Consider the following 12,027-nt stretch of genomic DNA (forward strand, 5'->3'; position numbering starts at 1 on the left):
TACTTCTGCTTTAATGTAATGATGTTTTTCTTTTGCATTCACCTTCATACACACACGCGCACACACACACACACACACACACACACACACACACACATAAATATGCTATCAGATTTTTGGTAATTTTCAAAGCAGCAAAAAAATACTATTTCATGTTGCTGGGTTCCTCCCTTCAGATCCTCATCAATCAGATTACATAGCATTTCAAGCTGAAATTGACACCTCTAGCTGTTTCCTATCAACATTTTTTTTTCTTTTTATTATCACAAAGCAGTAAACATTTTTTATCACCCAAAAACTATCACTGAAAAAAACATTCATATCAGATGAGAACTGCTAGAAGTGACAGATAGAGCCAGCTGCTATCAGGTTGTCTGCTCTTGCACAATATTAAATACTTCCTCGCTGCTCATCAGAAGCACGTTTTCAATGCACGTTCGTACTGCTTGACATGGGGAGACAGAAAGTCATTTCGGTTTCTACCATTAAAAATAGACGTCTGTTAAGCTCTGTGGTAGAGTGAATACAGAAGAAATGCATAGATATTTTTGATTACGAAAACCCAAATGAACTCGAAACCTCTGTTATCATATTGGCAAGATATTAATGTGGTGACTTTATTTGTTTCCTGTTCAACTTTTGCCATTAAGTTACACCTTTTTTTCATGGTGCGTTGCAAGTATTTCCCTCTTAAAAGTCGCTCATACTTGCAGCAACACAGTTCACAAAGTGATGGAAGTTGATGCATCAGCAGAACCTTGAACCACAAGTGAGAGACATGCATGTGTTGGTTGAACTGCAGTTCATGGTTCACCCTCATCAGACCCAAATGAACTCACATGCTGTCGCCTTTCTCTCAAACAATATACAACCCAACATAGTGAGACTCAGTCTGTGTTGTTAGTATGTTTAGAAATTGTAATGCAACAAAAACGCAAACCTAAGAGGAAGACGTGGACTTCGCGGTTGCCTCTTATCTTTTTACTGAATCGCGACAACACATCCAGCATCCAGCTGATCTCCTGTCAGTGCACTATACATTGCGCAAGGCTCTTGTGGGTTGCACAGTGAATGATATATTCAATCTTCAGGTTATGTCTTGTTCTCTATACTTTGCCTTTAATCAGATGATGAAACTCATCAAAGAGGTGCACCAACATGAAGTTAATCTTCACGTTGATACAGTAAGTCTAGATACCCCCAGATACCACAGTGCAACAGCCACAAAGAAGCTCATTTCTAAGTGTATTTTACTTTGGTTTGCCTATAGATATGCGTTTGTTCAATTTTGAGCAGTGGAGTCAAATTTGTATGCTAAAAAACAATAGGCATTCATTTTTCAAAATAGCTGATGTGATATTTAGGAAGTTTGAGTGTAATTTTGACAAAAGTTCAACATTGCTTTGTGTTGTTTTGGCGTCTTGTCAGATGATGAGCTCATCCACATGAATCAGACTTTGTGCTGACATTAATGTCTGCAGATCTGTTTGATTTGCATAAATCCAGAGTTAGAGCATTTGGGATTTTGTGTGTTAATTACTACCCAGAAAAACTGACACATGGTCTGATACTGATAAAATGCACCTGCTATTACTCAAACACAAGTCACACCAAACCGAATGCGCAGTATGAGAGACTGTGGTTGTGACTGCATTTGAACTGCAGTCTTAACCCACTATGACACTTTCCATTTACAACTGCTCTCTTAAAAAAAGCACATCCTCTCCCACCAGTCACATGTGATTGATAGCTATCAGCGTGCAGAAGAGGACTGCCTCCCTCCCTGCCTTCGATAAAGACACTTCTTACAAGAGCTTCAGGGCAGCATGACTTAATCGAGACGTCCGGGGGGCCGAGGTTGTGTCCAGGCTGGCCGGTGTGATGGATTGGAGCTCGACACCGAGGATGAAGCTGCTGAATGTGTTTCTGCTCGTGTCCACAAACATCATCTGTCTGCGTGGGAATCGTATTGCAGGTTCTGACAGTTTTTTAAAGAATCTGACAGACTAAACATTGTACACTTAACGTTAGATTGAATAGATTGTCTTTTGAGTAAATGGTTGGAAATGATGTCTATCACTATGAACTGTTTGACCTTTGACATGTTCTGGGGGAAGACTAACACGCTTTCTCATTTTGGAGAAACTACTCTATCATAATGTGTTGACGTCCTTTGAATTTATAACGGCAGAGCTACTCGCGGATCATAACATGTTAAAGCCTCTAGCAATCAATTATGGTTTTTATTTTATAAAACCATGATATACAGGGTTGGGGAGTAACAGATTACATGTAACAGCGTTGCGTATGACTGAAGACCGCAAAAGTAGAAAACAAAGAGGGCTGGGGGCTGAAAACTATAGCTGCAAGAGGAGAAAGGCGCACTGCCTGGGACCAATCATATGGTGTTACCTCATGTGTGTGTGTGTGTGTGTGTGTGTGTGTGTGCGTGTGTGCGTGTGTCTTGTCTGTCTGAATCTTGGTTTTTTCTGGAACACTGAGAGTGCACAGAGGGAAAAGTAGCTCAGTGACAAGGCGGACCATGACCTGCTGAACGCTCTTATCAGTGCCACCCACATATTTCAGCAGGATGGGGATGCTACCTTAACGCCTTACAGCAAAAAAAGAAAGAAAGAAAACGGCTCAAAAAGATGTCAAAGTGAGATGGGAGCTCTGGATAGAAATCTTTGGAGTGATATGGCAGAATGGCAGCACATGCCGGAGAAAATAACACGTCAAGAGTGAGTGGGGGGGGTGACAGACCTAGATTACACCGATTAGATTTAAGACAAACTGAAATGAAAATCCATATTTGTTAAGTTCGTACATTCTGCTTGGTATTCATTTTGACTTGAATCAGTATTGTAATTACTGAAAAGAGAAGGGAAAAGTTGTATCTATTCTTTCACAGTGACTGCTCAGACAACTCCCTCTAGGGTGTCCTCTGAGTTGAAACTCTGCAACGCTGCACTTTTATGCATCAGAGCAGGAAAGCTTTATAAATGCAGTTAATCCATTTTCACTGATTACATTATCTTTCACTAATACACATGCTAATAAACACATTCAAAATGTTGTTGGTTGTTGTAGTTGTTTGTCCTTTGTTACAAAGTTGTCAATGCACATATGGACATAAAAATATTATCTTAATCCATACTCTAAAATACAAATCTTTTCCTAAGAGCTGGAGTTTTAAATGCTTTGGTTTGATAAATGATAAAGTATTTAGTGTAAGATATTTACCATTTGCCAAAAATGCTTCTTGGGCTACTGAGATCCTTGTGGGGTTACAGGACAATCACAAAGTATCTCTTTGGGAATGACAGTCAAAGTCGAACATTGCTTCCTGTTTAGGTGAACACGGTCTCCACTGTGTGAACGATTACCTGTCGACTATTAACTGCACCCTGAGCATCGCGCCAAAAGAAAACACCTCAAACAGCAACAGCAGCTACTGGCTCGCTCTCACAAAAAAAACTGAAGGGTGAGTCACTTTCACCAACACAAATGACACATAAATGTATTGATTTTGTTTCTCATCACTGTTTCTCCTCTCCTCCTTGTACAGAAATACATTTGTGTGCTCGCTGACCAAAGCCAACCAGGGTTATTTCTGCTCTGTTAAAACATCTGATCCAGTGGATTATGATGACTATGATTATTTAGACACCTATACGGATATAGAAAGCTTTAAAATCGCACTCTGTCACAACCAAGATAATGGACCTGACTGCAAGGTGCTGGTTGACAAATACAGACCTTTTCAAAACAGTAAGGAGCATAATGACTTCAGCCTCTTCTCATTACCAGAACAAATTCTGACTTTGGTGAGTTACTGTTTCTCTTGTGTTGTGTTTCTCATCAGTTAAACCAAATGCACCGTGCTGCCTCGCTGTCAGCCACAACACAAGTCTACACCACTTCACCTGGAAGAGCACCTATGAGGAGTACAGTGATTTCACCAATCTGGTCAACAACATCAAGTATCAGCTCCATTTCTTCAAAAGAGGAGACAACCATAACGACAACAAAAAGGTAGACTTTGTGGAGAGAGAGTAACACAAGCTTTGGGGGAAATAGCTCCAGTCTGTTTGTGGTCAGTGTCTTGCACTTGAAAGTTGAAATAACTGGCACATTTCATTTATTCAAATGTCATTAGGACTAGAAACTACCACAGCAAGGTGTTGATATCAATGATGAGAAACCTTTACTTTAAATGACCCATAGGTCTTCTGCACAGCGGTCATTTGACTTGTATTTGTAAGAAAAAGACACATTTAACCAAGTAGTGTTGATCAGAAATTATGAATTCATATATTTTTATCCAAGGAACAGTGAATTTATCATCCCTTACATTATTAGAAAATGAGACGTAACTGTTTACAATTTACAGTGGCACAACTGGGCCACCATACCTGCCATGTTTCTCCTTCCCAAAGTTTTATTTGAACCTACTCTTTTCATTTCCCCCCAGGTAATGTCACATGATATTAACACAGCAACAACAGACTATTCTGTAGATGATGAGATATTTATGCCAGACACCGAGTACGCCGCCAGACTACGGTCCAGTCCTAATCTGGCCTTCTATAAAGGAGAGTGGAGCGACTGGTCCCCTGAGGTTCACTGGAAGACGGAGCCAGCTGGTGGGTTCTCTAAAATATACAGTACACTGCAAATCCAGTTACTGAAATGGATTTTCATCTGGGAAGAAGCTTAAGAAAGTTTTTTTCTTTTTTTCATATGTTAAACTTAAATATATATATCCACCACACAACTTTGCTCTATCCTTCCTTCCACTGTGTTGCTCTGCACAGATCCCCAAACAGGCTCATTCCTTTTCAAGATGATCAAGGTGATCATCCCTGTTTGTGTGATGGTGCCAATCACCCTACTTCTGTGCTATGCTCCTGTTAAAAAGTAAGTTTTGATTCCTCATTGAATCCCAAACCATGACACACCAAATGCTGTTTCTATGACATTATAAACCATCTTTATATTTCTCACACTTGCAGGTGGAGGCAAGGTTCCTTCATCCCGACCCCAGCGCCCTACTTCGACACGCTGTACAGTGACTGCCAGGGAGACTTCAAGGTAAGTTAGGCTTGTCACATAAAATAGTGATGATTGTCTAATGAGCGTCCTTAACCACAGCTGTGATTATAGAGCTGGGTGATAACGCATGAAAACACCGTAGACATGCTGAAAGCGGAGGAATCGGTCCAGATCGACACCCTGACCAAGTGTGCAGATCTCCCAGAGGAGGAGCCCCAGTTCCACCACCAGTTCATGGAAGGCAACGCGTACGGAAACATAATCGACCCGGTCCTGGACGCATCTCTCCTGGGTATCCCCTACGCTGTGAGCACCATGGCTCCACTCCCCCAGTCCGCTCCGAGGGACTCGCTGAAGAGCCTGACCCTGGGCTCTGAGCCGGGGAGTCCGGCTGAAGGAGACTCTGGGTGCTGGCTCTGCAGCGACACGTCCCTGGAGAAGGACTTCCCCTGGTACTGCAACGACTACTGCACCCTGAGCTCCTTCCAGCAGGCCAGCCCGGCCACAGCACAGCACCATGGGAGAATGTCAACTAAATCCTGCCCACAGGGGATCGATAGAGTGGCTGCCATTGGGGAAGCATAAAATAATGTGTTTTTAATCTTGTAACTGAACAGTAAATGTATTAAGTTAAAATTTCATTCATTTGAAAATTGGCCCTTGAATACACCACTACTTCAAGCTTCTAAAAGCTGCAACTGCTTTATTTTTGGGGTTTTTAGACATTATGACAGTAAGCACTCTTCCCACAGCATTAACCAGTATGCAAGTGATATTAAATACTTACAAAGCCTTTTGCTTGTATTAAATGTGTAACAGACCTCCCAATGCTACAGTTGTCAGACTACAGAAAAATGCATTTTTGTTTATAACCATTTTGTTTTGCTACTGAAAGACAATGTGCTTTTGTATCTTTTCTCTACTGGTATAATAAAAAAATGCTGCACAGATTTTGTAGAAAGTTTTATTTACGCCAACACATACATGAACAAAGCACCATATAACCTTAAAGTCTGATACAGAAGAAAGCCTACCTGCCTCAGTCATTGTGGCCATTTTTATTTATTCCATAGCAAACACTCTGAATAACAAAAAGACAGCCAAGGCAGCAGATTCTATCGTATATTACAGCATGCTGAATAGAAAACCTGGGAAAGAGAATTAGACAGAGCCATCTAGAGACACTAGTGAGATACAACAGTATAAAAGTGCCATTCATTATACAGCAGTTGAAATACTGACAATGAAATAAGCTATTTTTTACATTAATTTTAATGGAAAATAAAGGGGGAAACAAAGGAATAGACCCTGTGAAAGAGCAAAATAAAACAAAAAGACATTTTCTTCCTTGAACACTGATGACAGCCAGCTTGCATTGGGTTGATGAAACTGGTACCGAGCTGTGTCCCTTGCACCACATAAGACAATTAATGTTTAAAAAGAAATAACCAGGGTGCTGAAGCACCCCTTCCCCTCCCAGCATTATGCGCCAACCGGCGATTAAGAACAAAAAACTCATAGGTCAGAGGAGAGCGGATGGCACAGAATGTGTGGAGTTTAAATAGAAGTCTTTAAGCAAGTCCCGATGTGAGAGGAGCACATTCATTGAGAGACTGAGCGGGGAGGTGATTCTTGTTAAACCCATTCCTTCTGCCACAGCGGAGAAAGTCTTCGCCCTTACGAGGGGGAGAATTTTTTGGCTTGTGCTCGAACTCTTTTTTCATATTCTACTCTGTTTTGGCTACAAAGGGGGTTTAAAAAAACAAAAAAGAAAAACAACAGCAGTTACCATGGCGTTCTGATCCCTTACTTAAATCAGGAAAAAAAAAAGTACTTTCAAAACATGCAAAGAATTAAAAATCAAAAATGATATTTTGCTAGTAAGACAAAGAACTGATGTTATTTAATTTCAGGCTGTGAAGCTGAATCTTTTTTAAGACATGTTTTTAACGGAGCCTTATTTAACTCTTGCACACAAAAATAAATATCCTGCGTGCACAAGTTATAAAAAACATCATTAGGATCAGACAGACCTGCAGGTTTTAGATGAGACACAAACTGTGCTGGAGAACTTACTGTCTTGCAGGCGGCCATTATTTATTCAGCCTTTATTGTTCAAGTATGGAAATCAGATGTGAAAGATGATGCATTCATTCACATGAACACATTCAGACCTCCGATATACAAACACTTGCACACTGACGGAAAACAATCATCAAGGTCATTAGGTCCCTGGATACGTTTCTTCATGAAACACTGCTATTTATACTCTAAGTGCACGTTATAGGATTTTTCAGAAACCCGTCTTATTGATCACTGATTATCATGATGTCTAAGTTTTTAAATCTCGCATGAGATCTCGTACAAACTAAAAAGTTAAAAACAAAATGGTATAAAAGAAAACCATTTCAGCTGCACAGGAATAAACCCGCGTCATTGATTCAGTGTTGAATAAGTTCTCCAAGTTTAAGCCTGGGAACAGATTTTGGTAATTGACCTCATCTCCTTGGCCTGTTTCAGACACTTCTACCAAGTCTACCAATGTCAGCACCATGTTTAAACAAAAGAGAAGATAAGATCCAGTGGCACTTACCAGTAGATTGTGTAAGCCTCTGCTTGGGCTGGATCCTGGATATTTGGCTCATTTAGGAGTTCCTGGATACCTAATAAGATCTGTGGGATAAATGAGCTTATGAGACAAACTGATTCTATAATAACCAGTTCCTCTCTTCTCTTCTGCATTTCTTCACAGTGGCTGCTTTATAATAGTTCTGGGTCTCATAAGTTCAATGTAACTGTGTGTAGATTTATTTATCAACAGAGACTTAGTGTGAAATTACACAGAGAGAGAAACAACCTTTTGGAAAATATCCAGTAATGTAAATAAGATGTGCTTGGCAATCCAAACCTGCTTTATTGTGATGGCCGGTCTCCAGTCCTTGTCCTCCTCTAGAATAGATAGGCATACTGTGCCCGATGGATACACATTTGGATGGAAGAGTGGAGGCTCAAATTTACCTAAGAGACAATAAAAATGTTAAGTGCACTTGTGTATCAGATCCATCACAAACACCAGACAAGATGAACCAACTCCACAAAAGGTCACTGAGCTTTTCCACTGACTGAACACTGTGAGTAACCTCACAATGTTTTACGTGACCCTTCAGACATCACCACGACGGCCCGAGCGTCCTGTTGATCATAGCTATAAGATGAACTGTGTAAAGCTTTTGTTCTCACACTCTGGTCAATATTGTAAACAAGGTAAAATATATAAACATATAAAACATTCAAGAAAACCATGTACAAGCCTGTCACTGTAAAATGAACGGTAAAAGATGCATTCATGAAAGCACCAACATGCCGCGGCTGCCAATTAACATTCAGCTCAAAATGTGAACAGGAATGAATGGATAAAATTACAATGGCCCCATCCCATTCATGAATATCAAGCCCTCGAGGAGTACTATGCAGTAGTGAGACTGTCCTTTGCTCATGAGCAGCTTCAACAACCCTTTCAAACACATATTCTGTTGTGTTTGTTCCTGCTGTGAAGAGGATATCACACTGTAGCTTATCCATCTAATCGCAGCTGAAGTGTGGAGCAGGTCCAACCCTACCTGGCTTTAGAAAGAAACCTTTAACACAGGTTACCGTTTTAACCATGTGTTAGGTTATTATAATAACAGCCCTTACGCACATTAGATATGCTTAAAGGGATTTATGATTCAGTTTGGCTGCATGTTAGATGAGGTTGGGACACCAGGAAGGATAACATGGAGGCTTGTTGGCCCTCTGTGGTTGTGGTGAGAGTGTTGGGGGGTTCCTAATGCCCCAACCTCATCTGAGCCTTTTTAAATCATCAGGCTTCCTTGTTTTCATTAATCAAATTGTCAGTTTGCTGTCAAACAATCCAGGCTGCTGCTCCTACTCCCAGGACCAGGACCAAACGTATGCCTGGAAATGCTGAATTCCCGCAAGTAAGAAATTAACAATGCTGTGCACATGGCTTTACATTCTAGATTATATGTTTCACTGTGCAGTGTTTATTGTGATTTATTATGACCCATTACTGACTGCATTAAAGCATCCGTTACAGCAAGATGGCAGTTCAGTAACAATTGTGTTTGTGGTAGACACAGGTCAGACATGATGTACTACTCACATTTTGGTGGTGAAGAAGGATAGTCATCCTTGAACAACATGCGCAGTTTGAACAGGCCTCCTTCCCACGGAGTCTGAGGAAACACACAATTATCACATCACTCAACACAAGGTCACTTCATGTCACATAAGCTGTAAACAGAAAAAGAGGCTCTTTCTATGACATCTCTCTTCTTCCTTGAAAACATGTCTCAGTCGTCTTCCTCACTTTCTATGCTACAATAAAAAATATAAGAAATGACCCTACAGTTGTGTTATGTACAACTTGTTTTGCCCTTTAGCATCTGCAACAGAAATAACATCTTATCAAGCTCAGTGTGTTCTCTTTAGGGGTGGTTACTATGTAAAGCAAGGATGTTCTGTATGCAAACAGATTGAAACAAATTACCCCTTTCTTGCCAGGGATAGCACATTCCCAATTCATGAGATTCATGGTTCCATCTGGATTTTTAGTTGGTACAGCAACAAATCCCTGCAAAATTGAACAGGCAAGTGCAAACAGTTAGGACGCCAGTGTTGTATTTCAAAAGGACTGGAAGCTCAGAAAGACTTCCATAGATTAGTCAGAAATAGTGCTTCTTAAGACACTACTTACAAAAGGATGGTCCTTCCGCCATGCCTTGCGCTCCTGGGCAAGCCGGCTCAAAGCAATGCCTGACATGATTTGTGGACTCCTGTAATGAAAGTGAATGTCAGGTTAATGATATGAAACCACTGGCCAATTAAGTAATTCAGAAAACAAACAAAATCCAAACATTTGTAGGTCCCAGCTTCTATTAACATTGCTTTCTTTGTCAATGAAAGTTAGGAAGTTGGGGTTTTGGACAGTGTAACACAACCAGAAATTCACAAAATGCAGTTTCCCTCATTTCTAACACATAAAGACCAAATAGGTTTTTTTTGTTGTTGTTGTTTTTTAAGGGGGGGTGGGGGGTGGGAATATATGATCAGAGTTACTAGAAAAAAGTATAACCAGTTAGTTTACCTTCTGTTCATTTCAGGGTATGACATAATCTTCCCAACTCTAACATTACAAAGTTGGTACATTAATATTATTATAAAAATATATATATAATTCTGCCTCAATTTGACAGATTTGCTGAGAGCTTCTTAGACATAAGGGATTTAAATAATCCTACATTATACTGTGATTTTGGCAATGTGAATGCAATCGCCAACAGTGTAAAGGTGAGCCCCTGCCTTCTGTAGAGTGATGCTAAGCGGTAGAACCGGAGTATTTAGAAGTTGAAAACATTACACCTGTTCAAATAGTGGCCTCTTATTATCAGCTTTGTTGCCTAATCATTTTAAATGATTAATGAATATACCTTTCTGTTCATATATATATATCATTAATTTCCCAATACAACAGATGCAGATGTGACGATCCGGTAAATCGCTTATAATTAATAATAGCCGAATAATTTACAACCTCTCCACGGCGCGTCATGACATATTTAGACTGTCCTCGTCCTGCAGATCACTATCCCCCTGCTCGTTAAAACTGAGATGCTCGTTCGCAGCTCTGATCGAACCTCCGCTGGAATGTCTGCGGATCTCTATAGCAACGATGCTTTGGGATGTGAAGACGGAGAGCAGGAAAAGCAACAAAACGGTCCTAGCGACAACTCGCGCTAAGTATCAGCCAACTTTGCAGCAGTTTGAGTTGACCATCAATTCACAACATATGTCCAACATAACCCTGCGCATCGGTTATCACCCGCACAGGGGGACGTGACCACAAGTATCATTTAGATCGATGTATGGGAAGCTAAGAGCCAAGCTAGCCGCTGGTGATACATGCTACAAGAAGACGCTTTCACTACTCGTGTGTTTTAAAACTAAACGAGTGTTTCGGGAAACGGCACCATCGACATTTCGTTTCTTTCGTGCCCGTTAAGCTTTGGTGTTAACTTACTGTCATCACAAACGTCCACAAACACGTTATCAGAGCTATCTTGTTAGCGCACTAGCCGGTTAGCTCGACGAGCTAACTCATGTGCGCCAGAATCGTGCTACATCCCAACAGGCGCTGTTAGCGTCTGACGCGGCCTGATGCAGCACAAAAATGCGCAAATGCACTTGATTTAGACACAATTTTTAGGAGAAAAAGTGATTGCTGACTTTATTCCAGTGCGTAACAACGTCTATTCTGACATGACAGACGGGGATTTGAAATATTGTTCAAGAATAAACCATACCATAGCACATTAAAGAATAGAGACAAAGAACGCCAGAGCTAAAAGGCGCACATTTGTGCATTACCAAACTAGCGAAAATGGCGCAAACAGAAGCGGCTAAAATATCATAATACACGACAGAAACAGCATGTTCCATAATAAAGGTGCGCTCCTACCTTTCAGTATGGCTGCACTGGCTCTGGTGATTGAGCGAAATGAATTAATCGTGCTGAAATCCCGTTAAACCTTGCAAAGTTTCCCTCCTGAAAAACCACCCGCTCCGACTCAAGCTAGCCTCGGAAACAGCGGAGTGAAACAGTCATCTGTCCTTTACTTCCGGCTTCGCTTAAATACCCCTAGGAAGATTAGACTGCGCGTTTATCTCTGAACGGTGTGGCTTTCAGACTGCATCTCTAGAACGGCCAAATATTCAGCCGATAAATTAAACCTGGTTTCTTGTTTATTAGTTTCCATTTCTTTAGAGCAGCTTAGCTTCTGCCGGCGGCGCTCAGCTCTTTAAAGTCCCTTACATCGTTGGTGGTTGTTGGATTTTACGCATGCGCACTGTGGTTGTCTGAGTTACCGATTTAAGAAACAGAACAAACGTCACATACTAGACACACACGAG

The 12,027-nt window shown here is 40.8% G+C and overlaps 2 protein-coding genes across 2 annotated transcripts; one reads left to right on the forward strand and one right to left on the reverse strand.

Annotated features, from left to right (window-relative positions):
* Positions 1–1,835: 1,835 nt before the first annotated feature.
* LOC146967994 (interleukin-21 receptor) lies at positions 1,836–5,981 on the forward strand. The gene is made up of 8 exons (XM_085761860.1): positions 1,836–1,975; positions 3,355–3,484; positions 3,569–3,771; positions 3,866–4,035; positions 4,475–4,646; positions 4,818–4,920; positions 5,016–5,094; positions 5,167–5,981. Exons 1-8 carry the CDS (start codon positions 1,882–1,884, stop codon positions 5,638–5,640), a joined length of 1,425 nt encoding a protein of 474 aa, XP_085617986.1. The 5' UTR covers positions 1,836–1,881; the 3' UTR covers positions 5,641–5,981.
* Positions 5,982–6,005: 24 nt separating this feature from the next.
* Positions 6,006–11,720, reverse strand: ube2ib (ubiquitin-conjugating enzyme E2Ib). Its single transcript, XM_085761858.1, has 7 exons — positions 11,576–11,720; positions 9,815–9,893; positions 9,608–9,691; positions 9,221–9,293; positions 7,964–8,073; positions 7,649–7,728; positions 6,006–6,796 (listed from the first exon to the last, which is right to left on the reverse strand). Exons 2-7 carry the CDS (start codon positions 9,878–9,880, stop codon positions 6,733–6,735), a joined length of 477 nt encoding a protein of 158 aa, XP_085617984.1. The 5' UTR covers positions 9,881–9,893; positions 11,576–11,720; the 3' UTR covers positions 6,006–6,732.
* Between the last annotated feature and the right edge of the window lie 307 nt (positions 11,721–12,027).

The sequence above is a fragment of the Trachurus japonicus genome, chromosome 19 (genome assembly GCF_045865225.1).
Source record: "Trachurus japonicus isolate A0001 chromosome 19, Traja_1.0".
NCBI lineage: Eukaryota > Metazoa > Chordata > Actinopteri > Carangiformes > Carangidae > Trachurus > Trachurus japonicus.